Source organism: Cajanus cajan, chromosome 9, assembly GCF_000230855.2.
Source record: "Cajanus cajan strain Asha chromosome 9, NIPB_CcT2T_4, whole genome shotgun sequence".
Taxonomy (NCBI): domain Eukaryota; kingdom Viridiplantae; phylum Streptophyta; class Magnoliopsida; order Fabales; family Fabaceae; genus Cajanus; species Cajanus cajan.
In genome coordinates this window covers 3,279,097-3,296,771 of record NC_138525.1, presented here as the reverse complement: position 1 = coordinate 3,296,771, position 17,675 = coordinate 3,279,097, and the positions used below count along the sequence as shown (strand labels likewise).

Here is a 17,675-nt window from a genome sequence, read left to right as displayed (position 1 = left end):
TCTCATCAACACCATGGTACAAAATTTAATGCTGAATTTTATTTTGATAAGTTTAATAAGAAACATCAAAATTTTAAACATACAACTGAAAGTTTTTTTGCAAATGACGAAACTGCTCTCTATCTAAATTAATTATCTAAAATTTAAGAAATTGAAATTACTTTTTTCCGAACAAAATGTTTAAAAAAAACGATGGATTTTTTTATACATAGATGATGATTTTTTTTTTTATAAAAAAAAACAAATCTTAAGCATTTCAAATTCATTGAAATTTTAAGCATTACAAAACCTAATAATAGTTTAGCTAAATTGTACTTTTATTCCATATATTTTTATTAATTTATAATTTTAATTTTTTTATTTTAAATTAGAGACATTTAGTCCTCTAATTGAAAAAATATGGAAATTTTATTTTCTCATAAAATATATATCTACTAATCATTAAGTTTTAACATTTAGTCATACCTAGGAGATGTGATATTTAGTAATACAACATTTAGAAATAAAAAAACTAAAAAATATGCAAATAAATTTTTTATTAATAAAATAAATATTAATCATTGATAAAAATAGATAAAAATAATTTTTTTATATGTTATTTTTTTAATTTTTATCTTTATATATCATGTTATTAAATATCATGTCACTTATCACAATTCATAATTTTTTTTATCTGTCCATTGACAGAATGGATGTGTTTGAATTTGTCTCATATACAAAGGTCACATGGGTTCAAACTTTTGGTTTAACTTTGGATTACATTTGGAAAGCGAGAAATAATTTTATATTCAATCAGAAACAAATCAACCCAATTCAGATTGTTTGTGAAATCAAAGGCCGCCTGAACGAGGTGCAGAACATGTCTTTTGGTCGCTCCCTGAATCCTTGTCCTCTCTCTTCACCTCCACTTATGTTACGTTGGAATCCTCCCCTTCCGGGTACTCTAAAACTCAACTGTGATGGGGCAGTAATGAATAACAGACTGACGTGTGTGGAGGGATTTTGAGAGATAGCTATGGATCATTTATATTAGCTTATGCAGGATCAATTGGTAGATGTTCTGTTGCGCATGCAGAACTTTGGGCCATATATCATGGCTTAAGACTTATTAAGGATAGATTCATCTCTTCTCCTATAATCATAGAATCTGATTCATCTACAACAGTCTCCTTTTTAAATGAAGGGTGTCCTCGGTCACATTCGTGCTACTCCTTGCTAAATCACATTGTCAGAATGTCAGGTGACTTCTACAAGATTGATTGTTCTCATGTCTTTCGAGAGGCTAATCAAGTTGCTGATGGGTTTGCCAAGCTAGGATTCTCCCTCCCTGAAGGAGTGCATAGTTTTAGTTCTCCCCCTAGTTGAACACATTTTCTTTTACTTGCTGATAAGTCTGCAGTTCTTTTCCCTCCTGGATATTAATTTTTGTATTTTGGGCTTTTAAGCCCCGTTATTAATTAATCAAAAAAAAATATATCATGTCACTTAAATAGTGACAAATCACATACAATATTAAAAGTTAATAATTAACTAATATTAAATTGACGATATAATTTTTTTGTGTTAAAAAAAAGACTAAATATCTTTATTTTAAAATAGAAAGACTGAAATTGTGAATTAACAAAAAAAAAAAGTCCAAAAATATAATTTATATAACATTTTTTCTAAAATTATCTACAAAATTAGTTAGCAAATTTCGTGTTGAAAATAGTATAATAAAACATAACATTGAAGATGTTACTCGTAGGAAAAAGAGGTAGCTCTCTTAATTTTCAAAAATAAAATAAAATAAGAAATAGATAGTTAATTAGAAAAAAAGATTAGAAGTTATTGGTATATCAGTCACATGCTAAATATTTATTATGTATCAGAGTAGGAGTCTGGTATGCGATGGTCGAAAGTGCAAGTGCAGGCCACTACTAAACCCCCGCATTTGAGGTTAGTTACCTGAATAGCGAGAACGCCGTGGTGCTTTTTGGGCACAAGCTTCCCTTGAATGTTGAATGGTCTCATCTGGGTTGTACATGTTGAGGCACTCTAGCTCCACGTTAGCTATAGCTTCAGCAAAATCTAAACCACGGTTACTGCAAAACACCTCGGGCTCCCCCATGGAATTGGTCACCATTTCACCGGCAAAAGGGTAGTAGTAAAGCAGAGCCAGAGCCAAGGCATTTTTAGACCAACGTTTATATAAACACACCCTAACCCTTATCCATCAGCAAAATAAACGACATAAACTCATCCACATAGTCATAAATTCTGTCCTCGCTACTGACGGGAGCATAAAAATACAATTACGAAATATATTAGAATATAACTGTAAAATTTTCTGCCTAAGCTCCAAAAATTCAAGACCTTTCCATCTATCAGTAATTTAAATTTTATGACACGGTAAAAAAAGTTATATTAGCGTAATCAGACGTTACTGCATCATTAGCAGTTAGCAAATTTTATCTAATTAATTAATTAGTAATTTAATATTTGAATTTCCCTCGACTTCAAAATTCAAATTGGACGCATCAGGGACAGAGAGGCAACCCCTCACTGCGCAAACAGAGTTCACGGTGATTCTCAATTGAATTCGAAGGGACAAAACAAAGAAAAGAAAAACCGAAAGAAGAAGAATAAAATCCCTTCCATGATATGCTGAGGCGCGTGTTAGGGTTCTTGCTTCGCTTCTTCTTCCGATCCTTCACCAAAGCCATGGGCTGCTTCTTCGCCTGTTTAAGGATCAGAGACAATCGCCGCATCCACACATCGCACTCCATTTCCGCCTCCACTCGTTCCACCGTAACATTTCACTTCTCGCATTTCTCTTTCTTCTTCTCACCAATTACTTTTTTGCTTGTAATGATTATAATTATAATTTCGCTTTCTGTAAACAAGGATGTTCTCATATCTCGGAATCGATCGCCTTCTTTATTATTTCAAGGTATTTTCCTTTGTTACTCCTTTTTCTTTATTTTTGCTTTTACATTTTATTTATTTATTTGCGCTAATTTTGTGTTCTGACCTTTCAGAAGAGAGAGATGATTCTGCGCGGAATGATGGCGTGTGGTCTCAGGGAGATTTGGAGGGACTTAAGGACGAGGTATTTTCATAGTGCTATTAGTAATTGGTATTATTAGAGTTTAGGGTTTAGGAACACTATTACTGCAGCAGAAATGGTTTTTTTAATGATTTTTCTTAGGTGTTTTACCTTTTGTAGTTTTTGTTTTAACTAGTTAGGGCATTGAGTAAAATAACGTTCAATTTTCATCTTGTGAATTCATGTTAAGATGGATGGCACAATTGGATGATCCAAAATCATTTTGAAATATTAGTTAATTGAATTTTAGGTAAATATTCACATATTTGATTCCACATTGAGATTGACTTTGGGTATATAATCGATTTTGAGTTCAAGTAACTTTATCGCAAACATGCGGAATCTGTAAACTGACATATTTATCGATTTTGAGTTGAAATAGCTTTTAGTTGTTCTTGACTTCTTGGACAGTTGTGAAGTGTAAATTTTACGAACCTTCATGAATGTAGTACGTACTATAAAAACAATATATAGAGATCAACAAAGTGAATTTATAAACCTTTTCGGTAGGAGATGCTGAAATTGATCGAATAATGACCACAGTTTGGACCCTCAGTTTTCTGTTTTGTCAATTTTGGCTTGTTAAAAGTCATCCATCACGTTTTAGATGGGTTATGTTCAGTTTATTATTGTCAATTGGATTTTCATTATCTCATCATCATATAAAATCTTTCTACAGGCTAAGTTTCTTAAAGCTTGTGGGACCTTACCAGGAACACCTGGTGAAATTCGCAAAGCATCTGAGAAATTGAAAGCATCACCCTCTTCTGATAAAGATTCTGACCCTTCAAGATTTCACTCTTGGCTTCCTAACACGTCTGTGGAGAAATTGCAGCTGGATGTCCAACCATTTGATCCACCAACTCCCATAAAACTTTGCCAAGAATGGGGAAATAACATGGATTCTTTTGAGCACACACCAAGCAGGTTATTCACGACTTTGAATTGATTTTTTTGCTTAATGAATGATAATGAATTTGAACGTGACATTTTAGTCAATTTGCATGGTAGGTGAATCTTCCATTTTTACTCTCAATTTTTATAGTCAGCTTTAGGTGCATTCTCACTCCCGAAAAAGAGAAACTGCTTTTTGAAATAATAAAGAATAAAGAATCAGACAACTTGTTCTGCTTTTATAAAAGATGCCCCTTCAAATGGTTTCTGCATCATTTCTTTTTCTATGTGGATTTTAGATAATTACATAATTGTAGGAATGTTGATTGGAACTTAGCATTGTCCATTGAAAATTACATTGGAGGGAGGACTAGAACCTGATCAGATGTTAATTTCATTTCTGTTGCAGCTGTATCTCCACAGCACAAGACACTCAAGATGACTCTGTTGACTATATGGAAAATAGTTGGGCAGGGAACCTGCATACCGCAGATAGGACTGAAAGGAATGCAGCTTCAGTTTCACCTTTGCTAGAGACAAATACTCAGAGAAAGAACAAGTCTGTTCGTTTTGAAAGTGATACTGACTTGGCATCCTATGGAAACTCATCAGATGATTGGCATATGAAGAGAAGCTTGTCACCAAATAACCAAAGTGCATGTAAACAATCTCCTTATCCTACCCCGTTGAAGTTATTTGATGAGATGCAAACACCAGGAACTGTGTATCCTGCATCAATAGAAGAGTTACGTAATGGTAAGGCTCAAGTTCGGTCGCAGTTTGTCTATCCAACTTGCAATCCAGGCGAGAATGTCTTCCGGTACAAAATACTTGAGGAGAAAGATTTTAACCCTGAAGAAAATTCAAGTGACCTGAGTGATTTGGCTGAGCATGCTCTAAATGGAACTCCTGCTCCAGAAAAAGGGTCAAAGAAAATTTCAAATGAAAATGAAGCTGTGGTGAAATCAAATTTGTCGTCTAGATTAAGTCCTGAATCAGTCATTGCAGAGCATTCCCCTATTTCTCTCAAGTGGTTGGGCGACAACGGCATCCCAAATTCAACAAATAAGTACAAGGAGGTATGCCTTGCAATCATTATTTGCTACGTTACAAGGTTTTTAAATTAATATACTGCATCTGATTTGTGCTCATTGTTCCCAGGACCAGAAAGTAAAATGGCACGCGACTCCGTTTGAAGTGAGGCTGGATAAGGCACTGTCTGAGGAGAATTTTATATCTCAGAGGTATCGCTAGTTAACAGTTGATTGTAATCTGTTCACCTGTGAAAAATGATCAAACTGGCTATTTTAGCTGTAAAAATTCTGATAACCATGACTAAAGTGACTATTTTAGTTGGTGTATGTCATGCTTTCCTTAAACATTACAATGTTAGTAATGGTTCACTTTTGTTGACCGTAGAAATTTCCCTCGAGTTTAGTACATTTGATGGGTAAAACATTATTCCTAATTGTTGAACAACAACGAGTTGTTCGGCATGTCTAGTTGTCACCAGTCCACTGTGTTTCATCAATTATTTGTTTCATTTTGTTGAGGAATTTTTTTTCTTCTTGAAATGGCTGCTTTTTATTTTATTTTATTTCCAACTAGTTGATTCTTAATGTATGAATGTTTATATTAATGTCCGTCGAATTTGTTATTTGATTTACAGGAAGCTTGTTTGTGGAAAATCAGTGACATTTGATGAGATTGAAGAAAGTGATACTACAGTATCTCAGCTAGTCTGAAACTCATTCACTGTCTGTGGTGTCATTTTGATGTCTGTATATGTCCATCCTATCCCATTGTAGTCTGTCTTATATAGGAGGTAATTCAAAATTCTGGAAACTAAGTACGAATAAACATCATTGAGTATGCCGATTGGTTCGTATCAGCAGTTGATTATACAAATTTTGCGGTACCATAGAAGTATCAAGGTGTTGTCGGCAATAGTATAGTTTCATCCCTGCGTAAGCAGTAAGGACGTCTTTCATTCACAGGAGGAAAGTGACAGAACTGAATGGTTTGGATAAGTACTGAATGACAAGTCTCTGAGCGGTCCTTTTATTGTTTCTCATTTTCATAAAGAGAAGATCATCATTATTTCCTAGTACATTTACAATGACAAGATTTCTTTCACAAATCATTGTCGTCCAAGAGTCCTTTCCTAATATTAGACTGAATTGCAAGTTTTTTTTTTTTTTTTTTAAACTAAAATTCAAATATAAAAGATATAATCATTTTTACTATATCCTTATTTATATATTAACATTTTATTCAAGAGTCATCCGGTTTTCTTTAATCAAAGTTTTGGTTCTGTTTTTGAGATATGAGAATGATTTCAGTTCATAATTTTGTCAATAGTCTTGAGCAAACTTTTTTTATTGGTCCGAGTGTTTTCTGATTTCCATTTTTTTTTTTGTTTTTTTTAACATTTCTTTTCGTTAAATTATTAGTTTCTGGTGTCATGATTTATATATATACTATTCCGTTAAAAGAGTTAATTCAACATGCTGAACTATTGTGACTCAAATAAAATGAATTATCTTTATAAACGCAAAATTTTCGTTTGCGACATTATCAGTTGGATAATTTCTACGTGGGATGACTCGTACGATGTACAGGATAAATGTATGTATAAATAAAGAAATTTCTTTATAAATAAAAATTTATTAATTTCAATGATTAAAAAACTTAATTATATCAGCCAATTTGAAATTACAATAACCTTTTAAAGTATGTCTCATTAAAAAGAATATAACTGAAAAACCAAATATAATATACATTAACCTTGTAAAGTAAACAAAACTCTCAAGTGAGTTGTCGGAACTCCATTTTCTAAGAAATGAACGATATAGGTGTCAAAATAAAAAAAGAAATGAAGAATATATGTTGTTTTTAACGAATATAGTCAATTTTATCATATTTCAATGCTTTAGAAAAAAGAAATAATTCAGAAAATCATTTCTTATAAGCTAAACAAAGAGGATATTTGTTAGAATTGTCATAGACAACAAATAAATCGAGAGATATTTCATAATGAATATTACCTACAAGTATAGTCAACAATGGAATCCATGAAATTATCATTTTTACATATTGACACGAAAGAAATTATAATACACAGAAAGGAAATATGACACTGCAATGAAAAAGAATGATGCAATTTATAAAAAATACTTTGAAAAGAACTAAATCTCAGTTTGCAAAACGGCAAAAAAGAAGAAGAGAAAGAATATATATATATATATATATATATATATATATATATATATATATTATTTACAACTACATTTGCCTTGTACATTGTAAGATCTAATATATATAATAAAATAAACTTTATCTTGTATATATACGGTAGTAAGGATGACATTAACATCATTTTTAATGATGGATGATAATGTGTTTTATAATCTCTTTACTCATTGTATATATAATATTTTATAATCTCATTATTGCAAGATATGATTTAAAAGAAATTCTTCATTCTTTTTATAGGACATATTATAATTTTAGAGAATATTAATTTTTTTATTTACTCTTATTAAAGATCGTAATAATATATATTTTTTCTCCCATTTTTTAAATTTCTCTCTAGTTAACATTTTATTATTTTTTAGTTAATAGATGTGACCTATACATTATTCTAAAACTAACTAATATTTGCTCGAAAAAATAATTTTCACCGAGAAACATTATTTTAATATAATTAAAATTGATTTTGGGAGTACAGGCACTTTATATACAGTATAGATAACTGTAGTTATATAACTGTAAGAGATAATGCTATGGTCGGAGATTATAACTTCAAAACATTTACTACCCTAAAATAAGATGAATAAGAATTAAAAGGGAAAATGAAAAGTTACTATCAAACTGAATTTCTGTTCGTTTTTTATTTTTATTTTCTTTTGAGACGTTTCACTTTTCGGTGGTTTTAAAAATAGTTGCGTATTTGGAATGCATATTGTATGGAATACTACCATTTTTATTTGGTACGACATATACAGGTAAGCAAGCAAAAACTAACACGCAGGGAAACTTCGGAGTGAAAAATATAGTAACGTATTTTCAATCACATCTTAGTTAGCAAAGACTTAAACGCAGGAATTCTTCCCCCAATGAAATGGACAAATACAAACATTTTGAAAAAAAACAAAGGCACTTGAGAAATTGACCCATGAAAAGAATTATGTTTACGATGTACTGTGCCACCTAATCTAATGACCCAAAAAAGGTAATGACCAATGGAGTCTCCACCGTAGCATCCTAGGAGTTTCTTTCACCACTTAGACTTAGTGCGTCCTTTTTTATATGAAATGAAAAAAAATTTCCCAGCCTGTAAATAAATATTAAATATTAAGAGCAACACTATCCACACTTTTCTATAACACATTTTTTTCATGCACTCTTTTTTTATTAGTTAAAATTTATTAAAAATTACAAAATTTGATATTTTTTATTTAATAAAATTTATTAAACCTTTCCCATATCCAACCGATCAACCTCAGTTTTGTTTGTTTGCTGGGGCTTTGAATGAGTACTTCACATGGAGAGGCACTATAAAAACTGCAACTAAGCAGTAGTAATGTGCAGATCAAATCTGAATAATAATTTGCTCTTCCACTCACTCTTGTTTAAGGAGTTCTCAAGAGAAACAAATCATGGTAGTGAAGGTATACGGTCCTCACTGTGCTTCCACTAAACGGGTGCTGGTTTGTCTGGTTGAGAAGGAAATCGAGTTTGAGGTTGTCCCTGTTGATGTAAGCAAAGGGGAACACAAGGATCCTGAGTACCTCAAGTTACAGGTCCACCTCTTCTATTTTCCTTTCATTTTTGTTGAATATGATTAGATTAGAGTCTTCAAGATTTTTTTATTCTTTTTCTCCTGATGCATGCCATTTTTATTCATAATATTTGCAGCCCTTTGGAGTTGTTCCTGTCATTAAAGATGGAGACTATACCTTATATGGTAACACTTTCAACTCATTTTCTTGCTTCATCATTAATGAGATTAATATTTTGTTATAGATTTCAAATTGACTAGTCATAAAGTCTTCGGATTTGTATGAACTTCTACTCCATATATTAAAACTAATTTATGATAAATAAGTTAAGAATAAAATTTTGGAGAATTTAATATGAGAGAGCTTCCACAAACTACTAATTTTAGTTTATGAAAAGGATTTTTTTTTAATATTTTTTTTCTTCTTATAGGAAAATTTATCCAAATAAGCCTTAATATAGTATGAAAGTGTAGAATAATGGTCACTATATATACAAACTAATTATGTAGAACTGAGTTGGATCTAAATCTATATTTTATTTCAAGCTTATATTTTACTCCCTCCGTTTTTTTTTTCATAGTCGTTTAAGATTTTGCACGGGACTTAAGGAAATCATTGATATTTTAGTTTTAAAAAATATTTATTACTTACTTTCCTATTTTACCCTTTATTTTTTTTTTGCATTTTTTAGACTGTTGAACTACTCTATTAAATAGTTGTCCCTTTTTTAATTTTTTTTATAATATTTTGTTGGGAACATATTGCTCTTATAAAAGCACTTTAACTTTATATGAGTAGTTGGAGAAAAATTAGGTAGACATTAAAAATAAATACACACATTGTTCAAGAAACATGTATTAATTATCAAGGGTAAAAATAGAAGAAAAAAATTAATAACTCATTGATTTTAGTAATATGACAATGAAAAAAAAAAACAACAAACTTTGACAAAACGACTATGAAAAAAAAACGGAGGGAGTATTAATTAAGACATTATGAATTATTGGAGTGTTTATGAAGAAGTTAGCTAAACAGGTCATAATAGAATATATAAGTAGAACAATCTTATTGTATGTTGATTTTTTTTGAATTGAGTTAAGTCTAAACCTGCATTATAAGATTATTTCACATTTATATACTCTATTATTCTATTAAGACCTTATCACTATTCAATTAACATGTTTTCCATAGTTTTTTTTTCTTCTCTTACTGGTATCTGCTAATCTTAGTGTTTTCACCTGTTTTTGCAGAATCTCGTGCTATAATGAGGTATTATGCAGAAAAATACAGGTCTCAAGGAGTTGAGTTGCTGGGGAATACAATAGAAGAGAGGGGTCTTGTGGAACAGTGGCTAGAAGTTGAAGCACACAACTTCCACCCACCAGCCTACGACTTGTGTATTCATGTTTTGTTTGGTCCAATGTTTGGTGTGACTTCAGATCCAAAGGTGATTGAGGAGAGTGAGGCAAAGCTGGTGCAGGTGTTGAACATCTATGAGGAGAGGCTCTCAAAGAGTAAGTATTTGGCTGGGGATTTCTTCAGCCTTGCTGACATTAGCCACATTCCATTTCTTGATTATATTGTGAACAATATGGGGAAAGGGTATTTAGTAAAGGAGAGGAAGAATGTGAGTGCTTGGTGGGATGACATAAGCAATAGACCATCATGGAAGAAGGTTCTCCAGTCGTACAGAGCTCCAATCTAGTTACTGAATGACTTGAACTTCAGAGAAACTGCTACTAGTATCAACTTTGAATAATTTCAGTGAAGAATAAATGTGCTTCAAGGAATATGTTCAACCTGATGGAATGTGTTGAATTTGTTCCTTCTGTCCTTTCATGTTCAGTTGTGTTTCAAGGAATATGCTCAAACTGATGGAATGTGTTGAATTTGTACCTTCTGTCCTTTCATGTTCAGTTGTGTTTGATTTGGGTTTTACTAATGGTCATGCTTTTTGCTCATGTATTGTGTTTACCCTGTTCTGAAATGACTTAATAAATTATATAGGAACCAATGTTTGTCTGCAAAATCCTTTATCTTATCTTGATGATAATAGATGCATGAGAACACAAAAAAAAAAAAAAAAAAAAGACCATCAAGAATTAATTTGTAAGTCATTAAAGAGTTGGTCTCACAGACTAATTTTTTATAACCAATAACATTCTAAGTCACTTGCAAGTCATACAAAACAGTCAGAAGTTTAGCATTTATAATTGCAGTGAATCCAAATTTATTAGAAAATTTCAATAACCAATTACCATTTGAGTCACGAATGAGGTCTCTAAAATCAAAGATGTCTGGGATACTCAAATAATTTTCTGTCAACGTTGATTTTAACAAAACCATCATTTAGAGGAATTCATGCGATTTATCTACGAGAAGATGCACTACTTGTTGATTAAGCAAAGCATAGAGCATCATCATGAGTCAATCAAATCATATTTGACTAAGAGTTAACCAAAGTGTTTGGATCTTGTCTTTGAAAATCTCAATATTTCTTGTTCTTCATATGAACAAGCATGTGTAAGCAAAAAGAGTGTCATAATGACATCTGAGTTGGTCTTAGAACCATGTTTCCAAGATCCATCTTATGTGTTCTTAATTCACTTATGCGAGAGTAATCCATTCACATAAACAATTGATTTTCACCAATTCAATAGAATCCAATGATATAATTGCTCCATTCTTATATATTAAATATAAACAATGTAGTAAATATAAATAATTATATTGGTCTATGATAAGCAGTAAATGATAAATCCCGGAGGACCTTCCAAGAAACTTGTTTGTATTTATTATTTATGCACAACACACTACATTGGACGTAGTAATTTCTTATCCCTTCTCTTCTTGTACTTCACTTTTGTTTGGTAAACATTTCTCCATGACCATGCAGTTGTTTTTCCCATGGCAAAACACGAGGAAGAGTGTACCCTTTGTTTCACCTACGATGTTCGTAGGATATCTCCTCAAAGAGTTGTGCCGGAAGGGGATAAACACTTTTCTTGATGACAAGAATCTAAGAATAGGGGAAAGTATTTCACCTGCCCTGTCCAAGGCCATTGAAGAATCAAAGATTTTCATGGTAGTGTTTTCTGAGAGCTATGCATCTTCCACATGGTGCCTTGATGAACTCGTTAAGATCCTAGAATGTACCAAGATCAAGGACAAGAAACAACTTCTTTTTCCAATTTTATACCATGTAGAACCCTCAGATATACGACACCAGCAAAATAGTTATGGTGAAGCCATGATTGCGCACCAAGTTAAGTTTGGCAAAGACTCCAAGAAAGTGCAGTCTTGGAGGACAACATTGTTTGAAGCCAGGAACTTCCCTGGCCACCATATTAGCACAGGGTACGTAGTATGTACCAACAATTAATTCCTTTTCTGAGTGAAATTTCAGTGTATTCATCCTGCGTGATAGTTTGTTTTTGTATCACTAGTGACTATTGCAGTGCTTGTTACTATAATGAAATGAATCCTGATAATGATATTACATAAATAATATGTTGTGCTCCAACAGGTATGAAATAAACTCGATTGAAGAGATTGTCGAGAAAGTCTATAAAAGTATAGCTCCTAAACCTTTACTTACTGGTCACAACCCTGTTGGTCTTGAGAAGTTCTCCAACAGTATGAAACAAACTGGGGCCGTTTCATTCTTAGTGGTGCTTCAATTAACTTTTACAATTTGATTGCTATCTGAGGCGGTTTTGCACAGATCCTGCAGTGCCTGTATTTTTCATTTTTATTTCATCGATTTATGTTGTTTTCTATTTTGTCTAATATTTATATATTTATCTTTCTGAGAGTGCTTGAATGTTTTTACCTATATGAACAGTTACCTGTATGTTTTCCATGTACAAACACATCTATATGAATTACATTTACACATTTTTGAATTTGGTGCAACGTTTAGTATTGTTACAATGTTGCTTAATAGAAGCAAAGAAAGAAGCACTGGCTTTTTATTACTTGTTTGATCCTTCACTTAGTACATATTGTGTATGAAATTTCAGTCAAATACTTTGCTTTACTCGTTTGAGTCTATTATATTAATCACAATATGCAATTGATGTTACTTTTGTGTACTTGTTTTAAAGGGAAGAGGCAATATTCACGGGATAATGTTTCTTAATTACCCACTAAGAGTTAAACCCTATCCCAAAAGTAAAAAAAAAGTGGAACTCTAGCTACTATACTATATATCATATATGGACATACCAACTCACATTTCACTTATTTTTTTATTTTATCATTCTACTACAGTCAAACGAGTGACATGTATCCCATATATTAACATGTTTGAGGTTTAGCATTCTTTACCCTCAGACATGTAAGATTAATGAAATTACACTAATTTATTTTAATGGAAAAGACACATAATGTTATATTATTATATAAATTAAAAGAAATTAATTTGTATAAGATTTATGAAAAGAATTAGGATATGTTGCAAATGAAATTTTGTTAAAGCATGAAAGTGAAAAAGTGATTTGTCTTAAATGTATAATCTCATGAAAAAGTCACGGAGGTAGGCATGCAGGCATGATCAAATGAATATCCATTAGAGAATTTGGCACTGCCTTAGGAGGAATAAGTTGAATATTTGCTGTAATATAGCAGAAACTGTAATTAAGACCTAAAAGCATGCCAGATTTTTCGTGCGTTAAGGTGAGGATCAACTATAACTTTATACATTGTACTTTACAACCTAATTTGGGTCAATTTCTGTCTGGTAAATGGTAATCAATTAATTAAGAAACCAAATATTATGGCTTCGATTGCTTAGAAATGTCACGTTCATAGCGGACGAAATTGTAAATTATTTTATTCGTTAAATTGCAATCTTATTTAATTTTTAATATATAATTTTGCCTCCTAACTTTAATAATGAAATTTTAGTCATCCAATTTTAAAAAAAATTATATTTTTTATTCAACCATCAAAATTACACACATGAAATTCATTAGTATATATATATTTTTTTATAATAATTGTTATGTCATGCATATCTCACTTAGTTCTCACTTTCTAGTAAGCAACCTCTTTGAATTTAAACATTTAATGTAAGTAAATTTGCAAGTTGAATCAATATTGTGGATGTTTTAGAAATTGAGAAATTAAAATTGTATAATTAAAAATAAAAAACTAAAATTATAGAGTAAAAATTAAAGAGAAATCAAAAGTGTTATATATATATATATAAGTATAAATTTGTGAAAATTTTGATACACATAATCATGAGTATTATATAAAAAAATAATAAGTATAATATTACATGATTTAAAAATTTGATCATTCAACTTTCTATTTTACAAAAATTTTCATCAAATGTATAATTTCTTTAACTTTGACATTTAGTATCAAAAGATTATGTTAGAACATGTTTTATTTTGAGAAATAAAAAGATTAAATAATAATTGTTAAATTATAAATAAAAATAGTTAAATGACTATTATTTAATCTTCTTATCTCTCATAATAAATTATATTTTTATTAGATACATTATATATATATATATATATGAAGAGAAATCTATTTACTATAAAAATAAATTTTTATAAATTTATTTTATCTAATAATTATGTTCTATGTATATAAATTTCACATCATAAAAAAATATAGATAGATGAATTTGAATCAATCGTTTAAAAGAAGAAAAAAAAATTGTAAACTATTGACATAGTGATGAGATAAGATTAGAAAGTTAAGAAGAGTACTATATTGGCCCAAAGAAGTTTGTTTCAAGGATTGACCACGAGTCAGTCTCGTGCATTATATATAATCAAATAATTAAATACTAAAATCATTTATTACTCAACTTCTGTCCCATGCTTAACATTAAAACTATTTTTATGAGATTCACAAGTTTTCCTTGTTGCAGTTAAAAATTTGGCCCCATCCATACCTTCATATCCAATTATATGAACTAAAACCTAATTACTACTATTAGTTTATAATTAACTAAACTTTTCAATCAAAGAGAAATAAAAAATAAAAAATAAAAAATAAAGGAAACTTCAGAATGACGTAATTATGTACATTTCGTGCAGGTCTGAACAAAATGACCTATCAACTGTCATAATATATGTTTGACTGCGCCACCACAAGAAATGTAGAAATAATGAAATATAATTCTTGAGAACATATATAATATCATTTTTTGAAACAAATATTTCTTAATTTCAACTTCTAGTTCTAGACACACTTTTAAAGTATTCATATGTAAATTTTTTTTAACGAAAATTACAATGAAGTTATATCTCACACACACATGGTGTAATTCTTTTGTGCTAAAGTATTTCACAACCAACACAGAAGGTGTTATTTTCCAACCAGCAATTAAAAATTTAATTTGTTTTTAAAATGTGACCAGGATAGATTGTATATCTTTTAAAAAAAATTCATTCACATGATTATATATTAAAAGACTAAATTATTTATCAATCTACTCCTCCAACCTTTTTATTATAATTTTGGCTCTTTACTTTTGCATTAGAGATTTTTTTAAAAACTAACATCTTTTTCATTAAGTCACGTGATTTTTTTTAATATCAAATATTGTTTTTAATTTTTATTTTTTTCAAATATTATATTTATTTAAATATAATTTTAATTTAATATAGTTTAACTTTTAAATTTTGAACCCTGATAAACAATATCATATAAAAGATGCTTTCGTTTTAAAATTGAATATATTATATAAAAAATTGTGATATAATTTCAAAAACATATATTTTTAAAAATAATATTGTACAAATTAAGGCGAGTCAAACATAATTTGAATCCATGCTATAAGTTAAATCAAATTTTATTTTAAAACTTTAACCGCTCATCAACCATAGACTAAATTAAATACGTGAATTAGTTGAGTCTTGTTCATCCCTAATATACATCCTTCATTTTCTGTATAATATAAATTAATGAATTATTTTAAATTAATTTTTTTAAGTCTATTTTTCAATAAAAATATTTTAAACTATTTTTTTAACGAAAGTGTTAAATTTAATTTAATTTCTTATATCTTTTAATTAGTTATTTTATTTTTATTTTTAAATTAAATTTTAATACTTTAAAAAGAAATCATCAATAAATAAGAATAATTTTATATCACAACATAAATTATGTATTATAAATTTAAAATATAATTTATATAATATAAATTTTAATTGTAATTTATATTTATGTCTATATAAATTTGAGAACCTTTAAAAGGAAACATTGGGCATGTGTGAATTTGTTAAGGTTCCAACTTTATTTTTACTTGTTACTACTTTTGAGAACATATGCTACTCTATATAAGTGTTTCATCTAGGACGCATGTTATTTTGTTGTTAAAATTAAAAACTCCTCCACCCCATCTTTTTTATTTTTATTTTTTTAACTTTCTAGGCATTATTACAGTTAGTTAATATATGATGTAAATATCTGAAAAAAGATAAAAGAAAAGGAAGAAGAAAAAGAAATACATATCCTACAATTAAAAGTTCATGCTTGCACATTTCTAATTTCTTGGCATCTATACAAAAGAAGAAGATTTCAAATTAGAATTAATTGGTTCAGGAAAAGTATGGATCCTTTGGCAATTGCTGAGTCGTGGATTGAATTTGACGACCTTATGACAAAATGTCTATTAGAAAGGCAGAAATCAAAATTGGAGGGTTATCATGCTTTTTAATTTGAAGATATTTAGAAGTAGACAGTGATTTTTGTTAAAGTTAGCTTTCGAAATTTCCCTACAAAAGCTTATGTCTTTGACTTATTCTCTTCTTTGTTCCATTCCATATCCATATATGTACATGATAGTCAAAGTTGTGCCCACTCTGTTAGACTTTACTCTCTTGTTGCTCTTAAAGCTAACATCGATTCTAAATTCTTCTCATTGCCATTTCACCTTCCAAGATTAATTCATATTTATAAATCAACTAAAAACTTGTAAAACATTAATTTTTATTCGTAAGATGTGTTTTATGTCTTGTAATAAGTTTCATCTTAAAGTTTTGTTACACAAATTAAGAAGTTGTTAAATAGATATAAATAATAAAAAAATTACAAAAATTAAGTTTATTATTAATAATTAATACATTTTTTTATTAGAAATGATACTACATAAGTTACATAACACGATATTTTATAAAATATCATTAGTTGTATATAAAAAAATTAACATTACATTTGAGGAGCTAAAATGACACTTATTTTAAGTTTTTTTTTATACTTATTATGGAATAGGTAAAGTATACTCCATGTGTCTTATAATAAGTGTCATGTTGGATTGTTTAGATAGACAAAAAAAATTAATAAATAGATAAAAAATAATAATAATAATTTTACAAAATTAACCTTATAATTAATCTTCTTTATTAAAAATAATACAATATAATGACTATTTTCTAAAAAATTATTACAAGAGGTATAAATAGAGAAAAAAATATAATTAATATTGCATTGAAAATTTAACATAATACTTATTTTTGAGATTTATTTCCTTTTTCTAATACAACACTTATTACGAAATGAAGAGAATATAATATAATATATCAATTTCATAAATAAATTTTCATGCTTTAAGAAATTAGTATCTAATTGATTTTAAGGATAGAATCGGGAAAAAAAAGTTTTTTCTATGTCATAATAAGTGTTTTTCTAAATTATTTTACATAGACCAATAAATACATAATAAAAGAAAATAGTTAATTTTTACTAAAAATGATATAACATAAAAATTACTTTCAACATAAAATTATTAGAAGAATAAATGAAAAATAGATAATTAATATTAAAAAATTATGATAATACTGTATGCTAACATTTATGCTTTATAATGGAAATGTTTGACTTGACCCCAGCAGCCAATATTCAATTTATACAATGAGGTCACAAAAAATAATATAAAAGGATGG

General features: G+C 29.3%; 3 protein-coding genes across 3 annotated transcripts; all 3 read left to right on the top strand.

Annotated features, from left to right (window-relative positions):
- The first annotated feature begins 1,977 nt into the window (after nt 1-1,977).
- On the top strand, nt 1,978-6,122 carry JASON (aspartyl/glutamyl-tRNA(Asn/Gln) amidotransferase subunit). Its single transcript, XM_020351064.3, has 7 exons — nt 1,978-2,790; nt 2,887-2,932; nt 3,021-3,091; nt 3,768-4,015; nt 4,392-5,061; nt 5,144-5,226; nt 5,652-6,122. Exons 1-7 carry the CDS (start codon nt 2,644-2,646, stop codon nt 5,725-5,727), a joined length of 1,341 nt encoding a protein of 446 aa, XP_020206653.1. The 5' UTR covers nt 1,978-2,643; the 3' UTR covers nt 5,728-6,122.
- Nucleotides 6,123-8,491: 2,369 nt separating this feature from the next.
- LOC109791726 (glutathione S-transferase F9) lies at nt 8,492-10,795 on the top strand. Its single transcript, XM_020351060.2, has 3 exons — nt 8,492-8,787; nt 8,903-8,951; nt 10,017-10,795. The coding sequence occupies exons 1-3, from the start codon at nt 8,644-8,646 to the stop codon at nt 10,469-10,471; spliced, it is 648 nt and encodes a 215-aa protein (XP_020206649.1). The 5' UTR covers nt 8,492-8,643; the 3' UTR covers nt 10,472-10,795.
- A 142-nt stretch (nt 10,796-10,937) lies between these two features.
- Nucleotides 10,938-13,213, top strand: LOC145951856 (disease resistance protein RUN1-like). Its single transcript, XM_083063998.1, has 2 exons — nt 10,938-12,123; nt 12,293-13,213. Exons 1-2 carry the CDS (start codon nt 11,651-11,653, stop codon nt 12,462-12,464), a joined length of 645 nt encoding a protein of 214 aa, XP_082920124.1. The 5' UTR covers nt 10,938-11,650; the 3' UTR covers nt 12,465-13,213.
- The last annotated feature ends 4,462 nt before the right edge of the window (nt 13,214-17,675 follow it).

What these genes read in the sequence shown, in the direction of transcription:
- LOC109791726 (XM_020351060.2), top strand. Translation starts at nt 8,644, where the DNA reads ATGGTAGTGAAGGTATACGGTCCTCACTGTGCTTCCACTAAACGGGTG. An exon ending in CTGAGTACCTCAAGTTACAG is followed by an intron (nt 8,788 to 8,902) that starts GTCCACCTCTTC and finishes TAATATTTGCAG; the next exon opens with CCCTTTGGAGTTGTTCCTGT. An exon ending in TGGAGACTATACCTTATATG is followed by an intron (nt 8,952 to 10,016) that starts GTAACACTTTCA and finishes CTGTTTTTGCAG; the next exon opens with AATCTCGTGCTATAATGAGG.
- LOC145951856 (XM_083063998.1), top strand. Translation starts at nt 11,651, where the DNA reads ATGACCATGCAGTTGTTTTTCCCATGGCAAAACACGAGGAAGAGTGTA. An exon ending in GGCCACCATATTAGCACAGG is followed by an intron (nt 12,124 to 12,292) that starts GTACGTAGTATG and finishes GTGCTCCAACAG; the next exon opens with GTATGAAATAAACTCGATTG.
- JASON (XM_020351064.3), top strand. Translation starts at nt 2,644, where the DNA reads ATGCTGAGGCGCGTGTTAGGGTTCTTGCTTCGCTTCTTCTTCCGATCC. An exon ending in TGGAGGGACTTAAGGACGAG is followed by an intron (nt 3,092 to 3,767) that starts GTATTTTCATAG and finishes ATCTTTCTACAG; the next exon opens with GCTAAGTTTCTTAAAGCTTG. An exon ending in TTTGAGCACACACCAAGCAG is followed by an intron (nt 4,016 to 4,391) that starts GTTATTCACGAC and finishes TTTCTGTTGCAG; the next exon opens with CTGTATCTCCACAGCACAAG.